The sequence below is a fragment of the Colletotrichum graminicola genome (assembly GCF_000149035.1).
Source record: "Colletotrichum graminicola M1.001 genomic scaffold supercont1.12, whole genome shotgun sequence".
Classification (NCBI taxonomy): Eukaryota; Fungi; Ascomycota; class Sordariomycetes; order Glomerellales; family Glomerellaceae; genus Colletotrichum; species Colletotrichum graminicola.
In genome coordinates, this window is record NW_007361016.1 from 725,210 (window position 1) to 746,107 (window position 20,898).

Here is a 20,898-nt window from a genome sequence, read left to right on the forward strand (position 1 = left end):
AGCGCACGAATGGATTTATCTCTCAACCAACCGGTAGAGGCCCTCAGCACGATCCTGGCGGGTCATCTTTCAAGTCGCGTTCTGGACAGGTCAGGCCTACGCCGACTGGGCCTATCACGTTCAATGCCCCGTGTCGAACTGGACTATTCCGAGGACACGCGAACACTAGATATAGGACCCGACAGGCTTAAGACTAGGCATACGATAAACCGCTGACTTATTGAACATACTTGACGTCTTGACATTAAGGGGGGGGGGAGAAAGAAACACACCTCCAGCATCAGCAGCCGCCGACTTGAGTGGCTCGTTCTTTTTCGCAAACTCGGCCTTCGCCTGTTCGATCAACTTCTCCTTGCGCTCATACTCCTTCTGGGCGGCAGCAGCCTTCTGGCTTGCTGTGATCGATCGCTGATGTGTGAAACCGTAGAACACACCCAGGCCGAGGGCCGTGTATCGCAACACCTAAAGAATCCATCAATCAGCCAGACTGTTCCTATTCTCGTGACGAGCGTGTCATGTCCGGGGTCGATTCGGTTGGCGATGGGCGCTCGTCGGCTCAGGGAGGATAGTGCGGCTGGTCGCTCCGCGGGATGCGGACGAAGGACAAGACGTACGTTAACTCCTGAGGAGGAAGACATTTGGGGCAATTGCCTAGATTGCGCGACCGCTTTCGGGAGGGAAGGAGCGATGGGAAGGACAGTGCGCGGGTTGACAATGGCTGCCAATTGACCCTTTCGGAGCTCTGTCGAGGGAATTACGTTAGGGGACGCAAGGTGTGAAGTTTTGAAAATATGCGAGCTGGCTCGGGAAAACTCGCAGATTTTCCACCGGTTGGCCTTCTGGTCACTCCCGGGCGTCTGGAGCTCGGACGGGGAACACCAGCCCAGCACTAATGCCAATGGCGCGCCGCGGTCGCCTAATGCCTGCACCAGACGTACCGCGACATGCTGACTGTGAGAGCTTACAGCGGCTACCTTGCCACACAACTCACGCTTGCCCAGTGCACATTCCGCTGCGTGACAAGGTGGGAAGACAGTTTTGCCGGTCCTTTACCGATCTGACGCAATCACGTGTGCTATGCCTTGCTAGGGACCAGAGGTCAACTTTAATGCAAGGGCCACTAAGGTATCTTCCTGTAGTCAATTGGCAGCTGAGGTACCTGCCTGCCAACAGGGGTCCTTCTCGAATCGCGACGAGATAACGCGCATGGAGAGTAATCCCCATCAAGCCAAAAGGACCGGGACACCACAGCGGTCGAACAGTCGTCACAATACCTGTCAACAACAAATCGACGATTCGCTCTCCCTAGACCGCCTCCCCCCAATTAGCTAACTTGCGCACTCCATCTGTCATCGAGACAGCAGTGTGTACCTTCCCCGCGATTGCTCGTCACATATAGTCGGCAAGTCCCGCGATGGGATTAAGGAGAAGTCAGGATGCAACAGCGACGAGATGAAATCCTAGCGAAGAAGGCTAAGCTCGCGGAGCTCAAACGGCAAAGGGAGCTTCGCGCAAGCCACGCAACGACAAGTCGACAAAGCGCAGGGAGTCCAGGCGACGTATGTCGATTCGATCTTCTTACTGGCGCGACTTACTGACTGAAGCAATAGCTTGTGTCTCCCGTTCCAGGCCGAGCCGAGAACCGCCGCGATATCGAGACTTTGATCAACAGCCTGGTAGGGGAAAGTAGGCCCGGTTCTACGAATGGAGGGGCAGCATCGCCGGCTCGTAGGGGCAGCCGACCAAACAGCGTTCTAAGCGCAGGGGAGTTGAGCACTGCAACCTCGGAATTCGTCACCCCCGCCAACGGTCAGCCAACGCCCACTCCAATTGTACAGCTTAGCCTGACAACGGCACCGCTTACAACGGTATATGAGTGTCCGCCTTCACCCGTGAAAGAGGTACATTCCTACAGCAAGGGGGTGCAGACGGCCGAAGCGTGGACATCGCCGACTCGACCCCGAGCCCAGTCGCTCTCCGACAACGAGGACATTCCCCCAATCACATCGACGCCCAACAAGAGGCTGAGTAGAAGGCAAAGAGATCGGGAAGAAGAGTTGCGACAGGACATCAGGAAGGAAGTGGAGGAAGAGTTGAAGGCCTCGCTGGATTTGCTCAAGGATGGCGTCATTCCAAACGATGCCTCCACCAAGGCAAATTACCCCATGCGCAAGCTCACCACCGAAGAACTTGAGGCTGTTACTGGTGCACCCGACTTTGCCGATTTCCTCGAGAAGTCCACCAAGGTCATTGAGCGAGCACTCGATCAGGAATACGATATCCTCACCGACTACGCACTACAAGGTCAAGACGTTGAAGACGAAGATGACGAGAGCGGCAACTTCGGTGGCAAGGGTCGCCGTAGGGTGAAGGAGGTGGCACAGTTCTTTGACGAAAGATGGTCGAAGAAGCGCATGATCAGCAGCATCGACTTCTCACATCATCATTCCGAGCTGATGCTGGCCTCGTACACAAAGAATCCGACTGCGCCGCATGAGCCAGACGGCCTCGTCCAAGTATGGAGCTTGGCCCTACGCGATAGACCAGAATATGTTTTCCATGCGCAGTCTGATGTTCTTACAGCCAAGTTCTCGCCGTACCACCAGAACCTCATCATCGGCGGCACTTACAGCGGTCAGGTGCTCCTATGGGACATGAGAGCAAAATCGGCACCGGTGCAGAAAACGCCCCTCACTGGTTATGGTCACACACATCCCATCTACTCAGTCGATATCGTCGGAACCCAGAACGCTAACAACATCATTTCTACCTCAACGGACGGTGTTGTTTGCGGTTGGAGCATGGATGTATTTGCCCAGCCACAGGAACTGCTGGAGCTCAAAGCCCCACCCGGATACAAGCTTGACGATGTCAGCCCGACTTGCTTGGCATTCCCGCAAACCGACCCAACCTTCTTCCTCGTCGGTAGTGAGGAGGGCACGATCTTCCCCTGTCATAGATACGACCGAGCTGGCGCAAAGGCCGGCGTTGATGCGCGGGTCAGCTACAAGGGTCACACGGCACCTGTTATGTCAGTGGACTTCCACCCTGCGCGCGGGCCGGTGGATCTCGGTGACTTGGTGCTCTCATCGTCACTCGACTGGAGTGTCAGGTTATGGAAGGTTCGCGCGCCTGCTGCGACTTCAACCGCGGGAGTTGAGCCAACGGTTTCACCGCTCATCGACTTTGTGCGAGAAGATGTTGTTTACGATGCTCAATGGTCGCCGATTAAGCCCAGCGTGTTCGCACTTGTTGATGGCGCAGGATGGCTTGAGTTGTGGGATATCACAGTCGAGACAGAGGAGCCCGTCGCGAGAATATCGCCCAGCTCCCGTAAGGATGGTAGAACCATGCTGGCTAAGAGCTTGAACAAGGTTGTTTGGGAGCCTTCCGAGGGCAAGCGTCTGGCCACGGGAGGTATCGATGGAGTGCTCACCATCTTTGAGGTCACGTCTGGTCTGGGTGGTAGAGATGATCTGAAGGCGGAGGAGTGGACGAACGTGAAGAAGTTGGTCAATAGAGTTGAGGCTCACGGACTCAATGGGGCAATGGTATAGAAACCAACTTCTTTCTACGCACGCCCCTCGTATAGGTCGGGACTTACTACTATTCGATTTTGCTGGTCAAGGGCGCATGATTTGTATACCCTGATGCCATGTTATTCTTGAGTATGTCAATCTTACATGTCAAGCTACCATTCCTTGCATCTAGCACCCACGACTTTCCTTCTATTGTTGGCACTAGCGAGTACGGTTGATGGTGGAAACACCAGGCTTGGCGCCCACCCCCGAAAGCTAAAGGCAACGTGCTTAGTCATCCGGTACATAAAGGGCGGTATCAGGGAATAATTTTCTCATCTCGACCATATCTCTCTCCAACAACTGCCAGCTTTCAATAACAGCTGGCTATGAAACTCCAAGCATTGCAAACGGTAAGTCGTTGGACTGGTTTTTCTCTTACTCTTTCACGGCATTATGATGAACAAATTAGAATTCTGCAATGCTGAAGGCCGCAAGGCCGTCCTGTGGATAAAATCTTCGCGTTACTGCAACACTGAGCCTGTTTCTCAACCATCTATTTTGTACCTGGACCCTCAAGTACGAAAACACTGAGCTAACTTGGAAAAGAAATTCCCGCAGATAAACTGAACCGATATTCATCTTCCACTTATGTGTTGACAGGGGCACCGTCGGGATAGCGACCACCCACGACTTCGAACTTGGCCAATGTTGCGTCGATCTCGCTCATCTCCTCGTCAGTAAGCTTAACCAACTTGGCGTTCTCATTGACTCTCTCTGCCGTCGTAGCACCAGGAATCGGAATGATTTCCGGCATGCCGGGCCGCCTCGACAGCGCCATCACCCATCCAATGGCCAGCTGCGCTGGTGTGACTCCCTTCTTCCTCGCCAGCTCCTCCACTTGTTCAGCGAGCTTAATGTTGATGCTGAACGTGTCAGGTTGGAAACGCGGCAGGTGACGGCGTATGTCTTCTTGGGGAATGTCGTCCAGCGTCTTGATCTGGCCGGTGAGCATGCCGCGGCCGACAGGCGAGTAGGCGATGATTGGGATGCCGTACTGAGCACACGCCGTGGCGACTCCGTTGTTGAGGATTTCCGTCGAGAAGAGACTGAGCTCCACCTCAACACCGACAATCTTTGCGTGCTTGACGGCCTCGTGAATAGTTGCGGCCGAGACTTCGGAGAGGCAGATGCCGCCGACCTTACCCGTGTCAATGTACTCCTTCTGGATGACGCCGAAAGTGACCTCCAGGGGCGTGTCCTTGTCACGGCGCGCGCACTCGAAGATATCAACCTTCTTGCGGCCTTTGAGCTGCCCGATGATGTTGTCAAGGGAGCGACGGATGCCCTCTGGGGAGCCGTCAGGGCGCAGGCCCGGGCGGAGACCGCCCTTCATGCTGAGCACGACCTTGTCGGCGTCCTCGGGATATTTGGCAAAGTAGCGCTCGAGTAAAACGCTGCTGTTGTACTCTGGCGTTCCGTAAAATTCTCCGCCGTTCCAAAAATTACAGCCGTTCTTGAGTGCAGCACGCATGGCCTCGAAGGCTTGCTCTTCGGAACAGGGCTGCGGGCGCCAGGTAAGGCCCATAAGGCCATAGCCGATCTGGCCAACTTCTTGTCCGTTAAGCTGAGGCATATTTTGGCTGACTGACGTGGGTGTGTGTGTTGATGGTGTTATTGTCGGGTCACTGAACAATTGAGTAACTTTATGATGGGCAATAGGGTAAGTAGGGTATGACTGCTGTGCCCGTGCTATATATACTTTTGTCTCGGAACGCTTCAAAACTGCTATCACCAATCGTGACGTGAGTATCCGTAAACAAAATAAAGAGGATTTTGTACTGGAACCATACGCAAGTGCCTGTCTAGGTACCCCCCACTCTCTCTCTCTTTCTCTCTCTATGTGTTCATAGTCAAATAACGAAAAGTACAGAGTGGAACCCTCTCGTCCACCCTCAAGTCTCAGTGAACTGATTGGCCGGCGTTAGGAGAGATCGCTCCGGAATTAGCAGCAATGCGTTTCTTCGATTCCCGACCGATCGGAATTACACTATCTCGATCTGAAGGACTGGACTCAGGGACCCAACCAACCACTCGGAGGTAATCACTGTCAGACGCTTAAATCCACCCCGTCGGCACTTCAGTTGCCGTTAGGTATTTCAAATAGTCTTACGCCGAGAGGTTTGGCCACTACACGTGTAGGAGCAACGGCTTCGTAAGCATCAACGGCCTGCTATCTCACATGCCCGAGATCAGCGACCACCAATTGTTCATTCCATTGCAGAAGTGCATTCCCATGACTACGTTACTTCCCGTCGGCATTGGGACAGGATCACTCGTTGCGCAGCAATGCCTAACAGTGACTTCGGCAAGGTCACTGCGAAACGAAGAACCGCTATGTTGTGTCACTGAAGTTTTTGGTTCAAGCGGCAAAGTACTGATTCGCATTATGGGAATGCTTCTTTTGACAGAGAACGGCATGGCTGAAATCATACCAACAAGCAAGTCTACGGGTTCACCTTTGCAGCTTCAGATATCAACAAGCTTTTCCACCTCTTCGTGTAGCTGCTGAACATTTCCCGCCTGTGTTTGCTGCGCCTGTGCTTGTCCCAGTCCCAGCTTCTTCTTGCTTCCTGTTGCCTGAGCCCTTTCAAGCCCAAGCCGAACCGCGTGAACCTCCTCTGCCATCTTCCTCTCCTCCCTCTCGGCCTTCGATCTAGCCTTCTTGGACGGGTGGACTGGAACAGCAATCGTGGTGCCTGGTGTCAGAGTAGGGGACGGGTTCTTCTTTCCACCGCCGGCAGCGGCAGACGCAGCAGCAGCGAAGATACGCACGTCGATCGTCCCCTTCACAGGCAGCCCGGCCGCCCGACGCCACCAACCCGGCAGCTCCGTGAGCCCAACGTCCGCGAGCCCCTCGAGCGTCACCGGCATCTGATGTGTGTATCGGCATTCGGTGCCCCAGCTGCACTGACCCGTCTGGCACCAGTGCCGGCACAGGCTGCCCGCGGGCCGGGGGGCCTTTTGCTTGCCCGACCTAGGGGGCTTCGCGGTGCCGCAGATGCTGCTTTGAGTCCTCGTCCGAGACGGCGGGTCCTGCCGGGTGGTGCACTGGGTGTCACCAAGCTCGAGCATGCGGCCCGCGATCTCGGCTGCCGACTTCTCCTTCCTGGGAGTTGGGACTTGCTGGGTCTGCGCTTCTTTCACAGAAATGACCGCCGTGCTTGGCGTCGAAGATGCCGAGCGATCCTCGTCTACGGCGGAGAAGTTGTCGGTGGAAACGGACTCTGTATCTTCGGCCCAGTCTATAACTCGAGGAGCCGGCAGCTCCAGTGCCGGTGGCTGCGGCTGGGTCGTTTCCGTGGTCATAGTCGGGCGAGAGGGTGGGACCCTTGAGTCTCCTGTCATAGACTCGGTAACCCACCTCGTCACCGGGCCCTCAAACGTAGGTTCAGGCGCAGTACCACGAAGTCGTTCAATCTGCTGGGGACATGTGCGATTGTCGAGTGCAGACGGATCACTTTGACTGAGGCCTACGGAGCTGCTAGGTTTGTCATTCGTCGGAGTAAGAGGGCATATCTGGAAGAGGCCCTCCGGCTTTGTAAACATGCCCAAGTTGGACATGCCGGCTGTGTCCTCGATGCCCATTTCACGCGGTACTCCATGGATTTTGATGTATGCGGGTAGTTGGTCGACAGGGACGAGAGGTACGATAGTGCCACCTTCGCGGACGATGAAGTGCCTGGGTCGCAACTGCCAGCCATTGTCGGTTTGTGGATTATGAATGGACCGAGAAAGGCCCCTCCTGTTGCTGTTGATTGCAGGCATATTGGACTGGCCAGAGAAAAAGGAGGTCTTTTGTGACATTGATGTTAGGTGTTGAATGAAATTACTTGAAAGGAGCAATTGATTAGAGAAATGCGAAACGTTATTCAAGGAAATGGCAGGCTGAAGAAGAAACACATAAGGGGGGAGAGGGCAAGTATACCTAATGCCCATGTCTCGTCTTCTATTGCATCCGTTTGTCTACATGACAGCTCCAACATGCTTCATATGCCCAAGGTTTCCTGGCACGGCAGCATGCGCCTTTTCCAATGTCGCTTGCGTAGACATTGCAAACGAACTTCCACGCCATATCAGACGCAGTCTACATGCAAGTTCCCGCGAGACAAACAAAAGCCATCCCCTATAGGGCTACGCACGTAGGGGAACATAACATTCATTTATCCTCCACACGAATCCTGACGTCCATCCCGTCCACGCAGAAGCCTAGCTGCCTAGGTCCATCCTTGAGGCTGACCTCCCTTTTCACCCACCTACCAACCTTCTCCTCACGCACGATAGTATCGGTCCTCATTCCAGCTCCCTCACCGCTCTTCCCGGCGTCCTCCTCGTCGCTGCTGTCATCCGCGTTCTCGTCCTCATCAAACCCGCCGACAGGATCCCATTCGCCCGTCTCCCATACCAGGTGGAGACGCAACGGCTCCGCACCAAACAACCTTCCCGCGATACCCTTGACGGCATAGATGTCGGAAGACTTTGGAATTGTGGCAGTCTTCGTGGCCTTTGTCATGTGCGTGAAATGAACGGTGATGAGGCGAGCCTCGAGGTAATTCGGATTAATCTCGTCGCGGCGAATAATGTCCGGAGAGCCATATATGTCGCAGAGCTCCGCGTAGCGGGCGTGCTGAGCAAGGACCTCAGTCTCGGCAGCCTCAGGAACAGATGCGAGCTGCTTGGCAATCCGGGAGAGGTAGAACATTTCACCGTTGGCGCGGTCCGTGGCCGAGATGGGGGTAAAGTTGAGGGCCTTCAGCGCGCCGAGGCGGCCAATGGTGATCATAAAGGCCTCGTCCGTCGACTTTGTCTGGGCGCCACCGTCGACGGCATTCGGGTCGGGTCGATCATAGACGGGATTATGGGCGAGCCGGAGGGCCGTGAGGCCTGGGAAGGAAATGGGGAGAGCGTCGATGAAGGACCATGTCGTGACGGCGTTGTAGGATATGTCGAGGTACCGCAGGCTCCGGGGAAAGACGGGTGTCGGAGTGGAAGGCGGGGCGATGGTAGAAATGCTGTTGCCCTTTAAGTGGAGGTTACTGAGAGAGGTGAGAGAGGATAGGGATGCAACATCGGCAAAGGAGGTGAATTCGTTGAATTCGAGAGTTAAGGTTGTCAGCGTGTTGGCTAGAGCACCGAAAGAGACGGGCGGGAGGACGGACAGCTGGTTCAAGCTACAGCTCAAGGTCGACAGGGATGGAAACTTGTGAGCGATGCCGCAGAGAGGACCCCAGTCCAGCAACATCTCCTCGAGCTCCAAGTCCTTGACTTTTGCGAAAGCGCTGGTCTCCCCATCTTCGATAACCCGGAACCGGTTGCCACTAGACACAAGTCAGTTGACACGATGCAGAAGATCGAGGGGCAAGCAGAACGTACTTGAGTCTTAAACTCCTCAGGCTTTCAAGTTCTTGGCAAATCTTCACTACTTGTCCAAACTCCTCAAGCAGATTTCTGCTGATATCCAGCTCCGCGATGAGAGGACTTGTCTCCCTGACGCCCTTATCCCCAGGCGCAACATCGACGGTGATGCGTGCCCCGTCGAGGATCACAATGGTCAGGTCCTCAACGCGCGCAAGCTGCCGGCGGATCTTGTCGAAGCCGACCTCCTCGGCGGGCTTCTTGCCGAAAAAGACAATCTGGATCTCTGCCTCGCGCTCCGCCACCGCCTCGGCGTTGTACTTGCTGTGCAACGCTGCAACGAAGCTCTGCGCAGCGTCGGTGGGGCGGGATGGCCGCACAAACGAGGCGGCCGTGGGGTTTTTGGAAAGGCCTGTCCACGCTGATTAGAGCCCGGGTGATCGAAGCAGCAGGCCGAGGAGAGCAAGTTACATGAGAAATACCGGACATCTTTATGCCGGCCATCATGCTTCCCGCGTCCAGCGTCGTCCCATTCTACGCCGAGCCATGTGCCCGATGTGCCAGCGACGGGCCCGATATAGCGGACCGTGCAGAGCGCGCCATCATAAGACAGCCGCTGACCGATGTGGTAACTAGGCGCCATATTGAATGCCGGTGGTTTATTAACACCGCTGGTGTGGTCAGCAGCTCAAGCGCATTTTTTGAGTGCTTGGTTGATGTTATGTTCAGGCAACAGAAAGTTCCACACAAGGTGGGCGATTGAGCTCTCACTGGAGCTGTCGCCGAAAGGCCATAATTGTTAGTGGGAGCCCCTCACAAAACGACATACAAGAGAACGAGCGATGCCACCACCACCGCCACCACCACCATCACGACAACGTTCATATTTAGCTTGCTGTTGTAACTTGGAACATGTCACACTTGGTTACGTTAACTCTTAGAAAATACATAAAATCTGGAGTAATTCTACAGCTTCGACTTGGGAGACTCCACGACCTTAATCAAGGCCCGACCGTTGCTGAGCACAACCTTGCCGCCCTCAACCTTGGTCTGGAAACGGATCTCTTCCCAACCATCCTTGGCATTGCCTGTCCTCCAGGCATCTGTCACCAGCTTGTCGCCAGGCATGACAGGACTGGCAAAACGGGCCTGGTACTCCTTGATGTTGGCAGGGTCACTGCCACCAAATGCCTTCAGCAGCCCGTGAGCCGTTGAGTTCCACGAGTATAAGCCGTGCATGATGGCTCCAGGGAACCCCATTTTCTTGCCCGGCTCTGGAGTTGCATGCAGCGGGTTGTAATCTCCGTTAAGGCGGTACAGGAGTGCCGACTCCTTGGTCGTCTGCTGCGCAAAGGTGGCATCGGGCTTCTTGTCTTTGGGGGGAGGGAAGTTCTCCGTAGCAGGGCCCTTGGGGCCGCCCCAGTTGCCTTGGGCGACGTAAAAGCTGCTGGTGATAACACTTGCGTAGACTTCGTTGCTAGGAAGTTCGACCAGATCGCTCTGGGTCTCAACGACTGACCCGGGGCGGCCCTTGTCGTAAACGCCAAGGACCTTGGTTCGGACCTCAAACTTCTTGCCGGCCGAGGTGGTAGGAACGGGCTTGCGAAGGATGATCTTGCGCTGACCATCGACGACGCGGCGGGCATCGAATGAGGGGACGTTGGGAATCTGGACAGCCTTCTGGGCAGCGTAGAAGTCAATTACCTCCTGGGTGTTACCCTTGAATGCTGGCTAATTATTAGCTGAGACACAGGCGAAATCGGGTCGGGCTAGCCTCACTAAGGATGAGAGGGTATGTAGGGAAGACGGCGAAGTTGGGGTGGAGTTCCTGTTGGCCAAGGGTTAGATACCAAGAATGGCAGACGTCATGCTAGAAAGAAGGACTTGCATAGAGGAAGTGTAGCTCATCGTTGGTAGCACCGATGGTGTTCGCGAAGAGCAGCACATCGCGCTTTAGCCAGGAAACCTCTTGGCTAGGGTATTCAAATCCGACACCGGGGCCGCTCATCGTGACGTCTCGAGAGATGTGTGTTTTCGTGTATTTGCAGGCAGTGAGGCAGCGAGGTGATTCGAGTTGAGGGCTCAAGCAGCAAGGGCACCAGAAGAGCGGGCGGATTACAGATTTTAGGAATTGAAAGTTGCGTCGCGCTTCGGCCGAGCACTGGGGACGTCACGACGGTTTTAACGGGCACTGGCAGAGCTTCCCTCGGCGTAGCTGTGGCCAACTAACCGACCACCTAGCCGGACATATCAGATCAGCTCCAGTGGCAGTGAAACGTCGGCCGCCAATGCCGAGGTTCAATTGCGGGAGGTGGGGTTGCGCCATACAGCCTCTGTAACTACCCCAGATCCTAAGCTCGGGATCTTAGACAACGGGCTTCCGGTGACGAATAGCCTTGCCTCTCTCTGATAGTCCTTATGGAAGGGCTACGGCGAAGAACCCATCTATCCAGTTCTTTCCGAGTGGTTGATAGTCACCTCCAACGGCTAAAATTCGCTGGGCTGGTTCTTTTGATTTGTTGATACATCCGCGGCAGGCCTAAGGCTGACTAGCTGGGCCTGCTGCGAAGATGCCGCCGTAAATGCGGGGTTGTGTCAAACGGGAGGGCGGTCTGACTTACCTAGTACCGACTGTCCCTCATTGGTATCACTAATGCGGACTCATCGTCTGAAGTTGTCTTTAGCTTGTTGACAGACTGTGAGATGTATGTAGCTAAACGAAAACGCCCCGTTGAGATTTCTAAGAAGTGTAGCGGCTCCACAGCGCAGATCGGCCACAGGCCCCACGGCTAGGCTTGGCTGCCTGCCTGTAGCTCCCCTCCAGAGCTCCTTCGAGACTTACCTAGGTACCTAGCTTGCCCACCAGATAGGTGCCTTCCGTGATGGTTCATTCAATCCTTCATCCAATCCCTCCACTGCCTCTTGACTCTCCCAGCCCACTACCGAATTTGAGCTGACCAGGGAGGCTCTCCGATCTAACACGAGTAAAGTGGTTTGGTTCTTGGGCAATACATTGCATTCAGCTATTCCCTGGACCTCTTTTCTTCTTATTCTTCACGACGCCCCCTCGATGGTTCACCCAAGGTCACCACCATGACGCCCTTCAAGGCAACGCAGCCCTTGAAAGTCGGTGACCTCAACTTGGCCAAGCCCTTCAGCAGCAACGACCACCGTGCCTTGGCTCAAGAAGTCGGGCGATTGATCAAGATAAGAGGAGACATGGGTAACAAGATGACGGAGTCAATGAAGCACCTCAATCAGTCCAAAGACGTCCAGCTTCAGCAAGAGTTATTGCTTCAGATGTCAGTTCGCATGAAGGCCAAGGAGAACAAGTTTATTCGCCGTCAGAGCAAGGTCCTGGCCGATAGGAAGAAGCTCTTTGAATTGGACCCTTCGGATGCCAGAGCTCGCGATGTCGAAATCCTCAAATCCCTGTTATCCAAGCTCCACGATGAGAATCAGACCCCGAAACGCGGACACAAAGACAAGTCATTTGGTTGTGGGGCTGGTGGCGCCTCATCTGTCGATTGGGATTATAAGATGAGTGGTCCGGGCCGCGACAACGACGACTATCGCGCCGCCCTTGAGAAAGATCTGAGCATGGGTCCAACCTTTTCGATCACTGCGAGCTCCGTGCCCTAGAAGGACAAAGGCGCCGCTGAAAAGACAGATGGTACCAAGACCAAGAAGAGAAAGCGAGCCGACGAGACCGCCCGCACCTTCAAGGAGGCGGAAAACGGTGTCTCTACTGTGGACCATGGTCAAAATTCTCAAGAGGATATCAACATGAATATGGAAAAGAGTGCGAAGAAGAATAAGATCAAGCAGAAAGCCATAAGTATCTCTTCTTTCGACGCTGAGAGCATGGAAGATGGCAGTAACCAGGGCGCCGATGCCTGTCTTACAGATTCCAAAGCCAGCAAAGCACATGATGGCCTTGTCAATGTCGAGATTAACTACGGTTACGATGACGAGGCAAAGAAAGACAAGGCTAAGAAGAACAAGAAGTTGTCAAAGCCGCCGAAGTCCAAATGCTCTTTCGTCGTCGAGACCGAGCATGAGACAGACGACAACTCCAAAAAGCCTACTGGCCAGGTCTCCAAGGCGGAGAAACACAATTCTGGAGCCGCTGACGATGTCAAAGAATATACCAAGGCAAAGAAGGAGGCCAAGATGAAGAAGCAGAAGAAGAGGAAGAAGCATAGGGTCGTGACGACTGCAACCGGCTCTGATAATGTCGTCGTTATCGACGCGGATCAACAGAGAGGCCTTGGGGAATTGGAGACCTGCTCTGGCGATCACAGTAACCTAGAGCTCGATGCTCTCAAGGGGGTCGAGAAAGAGAATCAAACTACAGACGACACCGTCGTCAACACAAAGCAAAAATGCTCCGAGCTAAGGAAACGTATCCAAGTCACGGATAGTGAGCAGTCTGCTGCCAACGAAGGAAACAAGACATGGCGAAGAAACAGGGCCATGGCCTCTGAGACGAACAGCCGAGTCTTTTACGCTGGCCAAGAGAAGGCCGAAGATGCTGGCAGCTATGGTTCTGAGGCTGCTTTTTCAACCACCAAACGAGCTTTGAAGGGCCCCACGCGTATCAGGCCTCCAGTTATTCCAGTTCCTTCATTCTTCGAGACGGCTGGTCGCACTCCTTTGAACCCGTGGTCCGCCTACCGTCGCGCCTCCATAGAGCACATCGAGAAGGCGGAAAAGCCGCAGGATGACCAAGTCTGGGTTCTCGGCACTACCGGATCGCGTAAGAAAGGGGGCTTGGAGGACTCTGATACGAAGATTTTTACTAAGACTATTGGTAAAGTCGACGCTCCTACAAAAGTTGACCAGAGCTCGCCCACCCCCCTTCCTAAAAAGGATCAGAAGAAAAAGACAAGACTCAGCAGGAAGGTAAAAAAGCCTGTCGTGCCCTTGGATTCTCTTCCTGAGATCGCCCAGGGCAAGACATCTGTTCCAGGTGTTCGTGTCTCTGAGGATCTTGTCCGCCTCATAACCCCGTATGCTGCGCTTCTTGGTAGCGTCGAGCGAGCAGAGTCGCTAAACAAGCTTCTTGCCAAACCAGGAGTTGCTCAAAGAAGAGAAGAAGACTTGGTTCAAGACCGTTGGTCTCCCGCATGATGATTGAGTTGTTTTCGCGAGGGCTGGTCATATAGGTGAGTTGCACTATTCCGCAAGGCACATCTCGCAAAGGGAGCAACGAGAAGGTGCACAGGCAAGCTTTCAGTGGCCAGGGTGGTAGCTAGTTGGAGAGAAGTCAGCATGAAAATATCATATCGGCCTCAGTGATTATTCGCATACCAAAACCATGGAAACTTCCTGTCTTGCTAAACTGCAATTGTGCTTGAGATAGAAAAGATTGCTCACACTCGACCACACATGTGGCTAGTGTTGCTGTACAAAGAGTGTAGATCCTCACATGGCCCGAAACCAAAAATCAGAAACCAGTCTGTGCCATCAACCCTTTGCAAAACTAGGACACGAAGTCTTTAGAAACGGTCCTTGTTGCGGTCGCACTCCTCGAGAAATCTGTAAATGCCCTCCAAGCCATCATAGTCATCCGAGCCCTGTTCACTTGTCTTTGGAGTGGGCATCATGCTCTCGTACCCCTCGGGGTCAGACATCCAAGAGTGTTCTTCCATCTCATCCATGAACGCCTCGTCCAAGTCAACATCAATGCCGGAGAGCGATCGTGCAGAGCCGCCGGGCGATGTGATGGTTTTCGCATCGTCACCAGGGGCATGCGGAAAGTGGAGGGCCATCGGCGCACCAATGCCGGCGTCGAAATCGGCATCTTGACCCACAATACCACGTTGAACGCCGGCGTCATCGCATAACCGCTCAACAGTCTCGGCGTCAACCCCGGGGAATCGCACCCGTAACACACTTTCCTTCTCCATAGTGATGGGCAAATCGCCCAAGACAGCGAGCCTCTTCAGATCCGCAAAGATGACAGCAAGGTCCTTGAGCGCCCGAGCAAAGTCAATCGACAAGACGTCCAAGAAGCCGTCCTCGTTAAGAGTGGTGGCAGGGGCCTCGACATTAGCAGAGGTAAAGCCCGCAGCAGCGGCCGTAGCCAGGGGGCTAAGAGCTGTAACGGTGGGGCTGATGTGGAAGTCGACGAAGGAGCCGGGGTTTCCGCGGGCAGAAGCACCCATCATCTTGACGTACGCGGCCTGCTCAAGCTCCGAGACGGCACGGTAGCGCTTGTCACCACGGCCGTTGAGACCATCATATCTGACCTTCTGGCCCGAGAGACAGAAAGCGCGCATTGCAACCGAGACATTTTGAATCACTTGCGCCGGCGCGGCCGGGGTGTGAGAGAAGTAGCGGACCCCACTGCCTCCGCCAAGGGTGTAGCCGCCTTGGGTGCGAGCGATAGCACCGCCGGTAAGGTTCGGCCGGAGCGTACTCGCGAAGGGGGCGCGGCCAGTTGATTGTCCTACACTTCGGGCTGTGTTGGAAGTTGGGAACGATGCTCGACTGAAGCGTGTGCTGCCGCTCGCGTTACCGGAGGTGCTGGAGCCGCTCGTGGAGATCCACCGGCGGACGGTGTTCTGAACGCCCTGTGTCGAGTACCAGCGTCCCGCTCGTTTCTGTCGGAGGAGAGCAGATGGATGGATAGGCTGTCGGCCGGTCGTGCGGATGGGAATGTGGGCGAATTCCGCCTGGACGACAGGACGGGTAGCATTGGCGAGTTTGGCTCGTATTACTTTTGTAGTTTTGGTGAGGCCGACGCGGAGGAGGCGTAGGGCTGCTGGAGCCCATATTCCCCCCGCGACAGACATTATGGCGGGTTGTCTTTGAAGAGACCCCGAAGAGCTCACGGCCTTTAAGAGGGAAAAGACGTCAGCTGCAGTCGAAGTTGTCGTGGCTGAGGAAAGGAGGGAGCCCAGTGTTGACGTTGACGGGAGCTTGCGGGGTGCACTTATATGAGAGGGAGGCGATAAGATAGACTTCGCCACCTCGATGAGAGCGGACATTCTCGGGTGTACCGCCACACATTGACCCAGAGGTACCGCGCTAATCCTGTTATAGCTAGCTGCTTCTCGCGAGCCATCCCCACTCGGTGCTATTTTTTTCTTTTAAATTTTTCCACGAAGCTCCTCCAACTATGATTGACTTCTTCTCTTTCATCCTCACAAAGGTCAACAGACCTTAAGCTGCCTGCCCGCCATGGAATGGTCGCGCTGACTGCGCCGGGGCAGGCATCAGGATTTCAATGGTATGTTCTAATATCTGCTTGAGCTCGCAAGGTGCTTTCCTTTGTTTTGCGATGATGATTGATCAATATTGAACAATCCAAATCAGACCTACCCCGTGGTGTTACACACTATCATAATCTACCCTGAGCACAATTCTTTGCGAAGCAGTTTTATTCCGCGCCTGTGGTTCATCGGACTCTGACTAACGCGAGGCAGACTTTTCTTGCTCCAGAGCACTTTTCTCATGGCTTCATGATGTTGAAGCTTGCGCACATCAAATATTTCCAAAAGGTTGGTTCACAGCTAGCCAATTCACTCCTTATCCTTCCTCCCCCTCTATATGATGAACACTTCGTACACCATAGGGATTCCTCATGCAGAATATATTATGTTGAATCCGGTGCAATAGTTTCAGCCTTGTCTGATCTAGAGTCGAAATCCACACTTTTCGCTTGCATCTATCCTTATAGCACTCTTGCTAACATTGATCGGATAGGTACATATCAAAAATTCTCCAGCGTGCTGGCGCAAAGCTTTCCCTCCCTCCTACAAACACTACCATCCTACCACATATGAGGAAGATTTGAACGAACGGGCGGACATAAACGAACCTCGACGCCCCTCGCCGGAAACAAACGGGGACGTACAAACCCTGTGGTGTTGGGTGCTCGGGGCTTCTTGTTGAGATGATCGTCAACTGATTGTGGTTACCTGAAATTACTTGGGCATGGCAGGGTTCTTTCCCCGGACGGGAATCCCTATGGCCTGCGTGATAATGGTCGAGACAGAAGACGCTGACTGGACTGACCGCAGGTAAACACTCCTCTTACTCTTGGTTCTTGAATGTCCCTGCCTAGTCTGGGGTGGCAATTGCCGCATCTCACTCAATACTCTGATGATTTGATCAAGTATTCACACTGTTTGACTGGCTGCACTTCGGTGTATGCCGGAAATGAACACAACTAACACTTTCTGATACTATTGAGGTACTTATTTCCCAGGGCGTTCACAGATCTCAGTTGCTAACTCAACTTTAGACCAGCTAAATTGGTGTTTGCTTCACAACATCGATCACGTTGCTAATTCGCGACGTAGGCAGGACGTCGGTCTTGATCCAACTTGTTTTTTTGCTATACCCAATGGTTAGTCATATTTGTTATTGTCTTTTCCACACCAAACCCCCCTCTCGCGGATGACCATTTATTAGCTCTAGTACTGAGTTCATCATGACGAAAAAACATAACCGATTCACCTTGGAGAACTGATTGAGAGATTGTCATTTTACACATGTTTTGATATCTTTTTTACTGAGACATTAGCTAACTTGGCACCCGCTAGGAGCCTTGGATTTGGCAAGATAACTGCGTTTGCGCCCATAGTTTGGCTAAATAACAACCGTTCATCGTATATTTTGCACTTGCTCTCTATTGTATTGGATTCGTGATTATAACCATGCCCACCATCCATTTGTAGATGCTGTGCTCCGCATGTTCATGATCGTTCCGCCTAAGCCTCATTCCCTAGTTCTTCAGCTGCAGCCGTGCGTTCATTCCGATAATGCACCTAATCAAGTCCCAATCACCATGTGCACCGACCCAATCTGTTACTATGATGCCCGTCGCTGCGTCGCCCACGTCCAGCTGATGAGGTCCCTTGCCCGGCTCGCCGTGGCGCATGCACAGATACTCGATCACGGCGGGGTTCACCTTTGCGGCGATGCGCTCTGGCCAACAGGTCGCGTTGAAGAAATTACTTGCACTCAGGAAGTTGACGAAGAATGGATTCGGCGGCGCGTCGGCGTTGAAGTCAGGCATGCCGGGGAGGTGGAAGAGCTGCTCGGCCGCACGTTCGAGCTGGCCGTGGGAGAAGTTGATCTTTTTCTCGACGTTGGTGGACTGGTCAATCTCGTAGAAGTCCTGGACGCGTAGGAGCCCACCGCCGACTGTGCCGTCCTCGCAGTTGTCGGGCCAGTGCTGTGCGTCAATGGCCCACCCCCTGCCGTCGTGCTCGGCGCGCAGGGGCTCATCGAGGCCGAACCGGCGGATCAGCACGATGCGCCCGCGACAGTCGCCGAGGTGGGGGATGCGCGGCTCGACGAACCAACGGTGGGCGTCGCGGCCGACGTAGCGGTCGCGCAGGTAGTGGCTCAGCTGTTCGTCGGTGCCCTTGCCAGTGCCCTCGCGCTTGACCGACATGAGGACCGTCTCTGAGGGGTTGGCATCGAGGTAGGCGTAGATGTCGGCGAGCATGTCGGCGAAGTACTTGCTGCCTGTCAGGGATATGGGAAAGGCAGAGTGAACGAGGGCAAGGTCGTCGTGGTCCGTAGCAACAGAAACGCGGATATCAAGGAAGCGCACTCCATTGTCGAGCTGCTCGCGGACACCGACGGCCTGGCAGCGCACCGACGGCAGCGCCGTGTGACACGTCGGCGAGTTGTGGGTGCCCGGGATGGAGAGGAGGGGCAGCGGGTACTCGTCGCGCAGCTCGCGCATCCAGACGTTGAGGTTCGCCGAGGACATGATGGCCAGGAATGCGCCATCGGGCACGTAGATGGCCGTCAGCTCGAGTGGCGCATCGTCAAGCTTCTTCAAGACGGAGGAGCGGTTGGAGGGGCTCGGGACGTCGACCTCGTACCGGTGGCCCTCGATCTCGAACTGCAGACGGACGACGTCGTGGTTGCCAAGGTCCGGTGCGTCAATCTCTGTGGCGTTGATGGCGAACGGTTCGACGTGTACATCAACATCATCGGCCGTGTGGGCGTCTCCCTTGGCGTGAATCTCCCTCGTGGTGAAGTTTGTCGCATTGATGAAGGAGTTGAGGGTTCCAAAGGTGTTGCCCAGGATGTCCCCGGTGCGCTTGCTCTCACCCTCAAAGCGCTCGACGCGCTTGAGAATGACAGGCCGCGCCGTGAGGTTGCGGATGGTGATATTGGGCATGGCGGACGGGAGCAAGGTGGTAGAGGAGTCGGGAGAGAAGGGAAAGGGGAAGGGAAGTGAACAACATATGCCCATCGTGGATGATTTCCGCGGGGGTTTAGAACCCCTCCAGCGTTTTCATGTACCTCGTACGCGTGTATCGGCGGGTTCAGGGCCGTCTTGGAAGGCTTGGAAGTCGTTACTTGCATGTAAGATGGGGCCTCTCTCAGCTGGGCTGGCCTACAGCCAAGGAGGCCTAGAGTGGGGAACGCTATGGGTGGGTATCAACGTCTCGGGAAGCGGGCATGTTCAGCTTGGCTCCCTCAGTACGGAGTCAAGTACCAGCATCAATCATGTCGACAGCACCCCTACATGTGTGTGTACTATACATTGGTGCGGTTGCGGTTGCTGGACGTTGTAGCGCAACCGGTTTTGAGTAGAGGTGGCCATAGGTGCCTGAAACTAGTCGCGATTCGCAAGTGGATGACCAGACAGAAGCTGTCTTTGCAATTGGCGCCGCTCATTGGATCGACAGAGCTGTCAATTGGAGCTGAAGTGGGGTTTTTTTTTCTCCGGTTCCCTGCCGATTTTGACATGGAACGGCCGAGACGGATGGTTCGTTGCCTAAAACCATGTTTAGAAGAGTCGCCGCATTTGACATCGCTTCAGGGAACCCTTCGAGAGCTAAATCACAACTTCAGCAAACTTTTATCAAGCTTCCTCGTTGACTTTGTAGGGGTTTTCGTTTTCAAGTCATTTCATTTGAGGACTTGCAGCTATCGTCTATCATCCCAAAAAGAATTCCATTACAACCACTAACTTGCTTCGAGTTGTACCATATGTACATCACGAGCTCCTAGACTCACATTCATTGAAAACCCCTTCCCATGTAGATTAGACCTAATCTAGCACCTCTCCCGGCATAGCGGTGATCGTGATGGTTCTGCCCGTGCGACAAGCCTCGGTCAAGCTTGACCGCGAAAGTGAACATTGCCCCACAACGTACGTTTCTGCCTGGTTCTTCGAGAATATAGATAAACGGTAAAGATGAGTTGGGACAATCAATGTGAATGGGTACTTAAGTCGTAATCACTGACTGCCGGTTGGTGATTTGGCGCTTGCTACTCACCTCAAATCTTTCTTTTGCAAGTCTCGGGTCTGTCTCTGCTGAAAATGGTTTGCCTCACCTCCATTGCCATCGCCACTGTTCTCATCGCCTCGGCGACATCCCAAGAGTTCAATACCTGGCCCCAACATAACTATGGTGGCTGGTACGACCAAATTAACGGCGACGTGACGGCCTCTGCGTCACCTACGATCTCACCGGGGGGCGCGACCAGATTCTCCATCCTCTTCAACAGGGTCGACCCTCCTTATGCCGGCTTATACATCTAGTTCTCGGGAGATTACATCATCAACTATACTGTCAACGGCATTAATTACGGCAGATCGACGACAAAAGGCCGTCTATGTGGTGCTCGAGGCCATTTCACTTTCGTGTCTCTGGCTGGTCCTCATGCCGAGCCGCTCATGGGCCGATGCTCTCTTCCTCGACGTAACGACTGCGAAGGATGGCGCAACAAAGGCTACCATCAACGAGATCTGACCGTCTGGGTTGGTGATGAGATATTTTACCCGAATAAAACCTCGCCATGTCCACCTGAACCTAAGCGGGCAAGACGTTCTGCTTGGAATGGACGGAGGTGGAACGCAAGCCAAAATTCGCCATCCCGCCGGTTACGGCTCGGACATGAGGGAAGAGTACCATCCGGGGAGGTAGATGGCAATATCCACTCCATAGGAACAGGTTGAAGGTCTGAAAAGTTCTTTGCC

At 54.2% G+C, this 20,898-nt stretch overlaps 10 protein-coding genes across 10 annotated transcripts; 3 read left to right on the forward strand and 7 right to left on the reverse strand.

Annotated features, from left to right (window-relative positions):
• Window positions 1-43: 43 nt before the first annotated feature.
• GLRG_04004 (ATP synthase subunit E) lies at window positions 44-638 on the reverse strand (the record flags this gene model as incomplete). The annotated part of the gene is made up of 3 exons (XM_008094689.1): window positions 44-81; window positions 273-462; window positions 615-638. The coding sequence occupies 3 exons, from the start codon at window positions 636-638 to the stop codon at window positions 44-46; spliced, it is 252 nt and encodes an 83-aa protein (XP_008092880.1).
• Window positions 639-1,436: 798 nt separating this feature from the next.
• GLRG_04005 (WD domain-containing protein) lies at window positions 1,437-3,557 on the forward strand (the record flags this gene model as incomplete). Its single annotated transcript, XM_008094690.1, has 2 exons — window positions 1,437-1,559; window positions 1,611-3,557. 2 exons carry the CDS (start codon window positions 1,437-1,439, stop codon window positions 3,555-3,557), a joined length of 2,070 nt encoding a protein of 689 aa, XP_008092881.1.
• Window positions 3,558-4,167: 610 nt separating this feature from the next.
• GLRG_04006 (aldo/keto reductase) lies at window positions 4,168-5,154 on the reverse strand (the record flags this gene model as incomplete). The annotated part of the gene is made up of 1 exon (XM_008094691.1): window positions 4,168-5,154. One exon carries the CDS (start codon window positions 5,152-5,154, stop codon window positions 4,168-4,170), a length of 987 nt encoding a protein of 328 aa, XP_008092882.1.
• An 893-nt stretch (window positions 5,155-6,047) lies between these two features.
• GLRG_04007 (uncharacterized protein) lies at window positions 6,048-7,346 on the reverse strand (the record flags this gene model as incomplete). Its single annotated transcript, XM_008094692.1, has 1 exon — window positions 6,048-7,346. The coding sequence occupies one exon, from the start codon at window positions 7,344-7,346 to the stop codon at window positions 6,048-6,050; it is 1,299 nt and encodes a 432-aa protein (XP_008092883.1).
• A 391-nt stretch (window positions 7,347-7,737) lies between these two features.
• GLRG_04008 (CAP-Gly domain-containing protein) lies at window positions 7,738-9,576 on the reverse strand (the record flags this gene model as incomplete). The annotated part of the gene is made up of 3 exons (XM_008094693.1): window positions 7,738-8,896; window positions 8,952-9,345; window positions 9,405-9,576. The coding sequence occupies 3 exons, from the start codon at window positions 9,574-9,576 to the stop codon at window positions 7,738-7,740; spliced, it is 1,725 nt and encodes a 574-aa protein (XP_008092884.1).
• Window positions 9,577-9,899: 323 nt separating this feature from the next.
• On the reverse strand, window positions 9,900-10,941 carry GLRG_04009 (MaoC like domain-containing protein; the record flags this gene model as incomplete). The annotated part of the gene is made up of 3 exons (XM_008094694.1): window positions 9,900-10,660; window positions 10,713-10,761; window positions 10,879-10,941. 3 exons carry the CDS (start codon window positions 10,939-10,941, stop codon window positions 9,900-9,902), a joined length of 873 nt encoding a protein of 290 aa, XP_008092885.1.
• A 1,085-nt stretch (window positions 10,942-12,026) lies between these two features.
• On the forward strand, window positions 12,027-14,066 carry GLRG_04010 (uncharacterized protein; the record flags this gene model as incomplete). The annotated part of the gene is made up of 3 exons (XM_008094695.1): window positions 12,027-12,235; window positions 12,284-12,566; window positions 12,615-14,066. 3 exons carry the CDS (start codon window positions 12,027-12,029, stop codon window positions 14,064-14,066), a joined length of 1,944 nt encoding a protein of 647 aa, XP_008092886.1.
• Window positions 14,067-14,434: 368 nt separating this feature from the next.
• GLRG_04011 (casein kinase II beta 2 subunit) lies at window positions 14,435-15,733 on the reverse strand (the record flags this gene model as incomplete). Its single annotated transcript, XM_008094696.1, has 1 exon — window positions 14,435-15,733. One exon carries the CDS (start codon window positions 15,731-15,733, stop codon window positions 14,435-14,437), a length of 1,299 nt encoding a protein of 432 aa, XP_008092887.1.
• A 1,937-nt stretch (window positions 15,734-17,670) lies between these two features.
• Window positions 17,671-19,086, reverse strand: GLRG_04012 (phosphatidylinositol-specific phospholipase C; the record flags this gene model as incomplete). Its single annotated transcript, XM_008094697.1, has 1 exon — window positions 17,671-19,086. The coding sequence occupies one exon, from the start codon at window positions 19,084-19,086 to the stop codon at window positions 17,671-17,673; it is 1,416 nt and encodes a 471-aa protein (XP_008092888.1).
• Window positions 19,087-20,238: 1,152 nt separating this feature from the next.
• GLRG_04013 (uncharacterized protein) lies at window positions 20,239-20,460 on the forward strand (the record flags this gene model as incomplete). The annotated part of the gene is made up of 1 exon (XM_008094698.1): window positions 20,239-20,460. The coding sequence occupies one exon, from the start codon at window positions 20,239-20,241 to the stop codon at window positions 20,458-20,460; it is 222 nt and encodes a 73-aa protein (XP_008092889.1).
• Window positions 20,461-20,898: the final 438 nt, after the last annotated feature.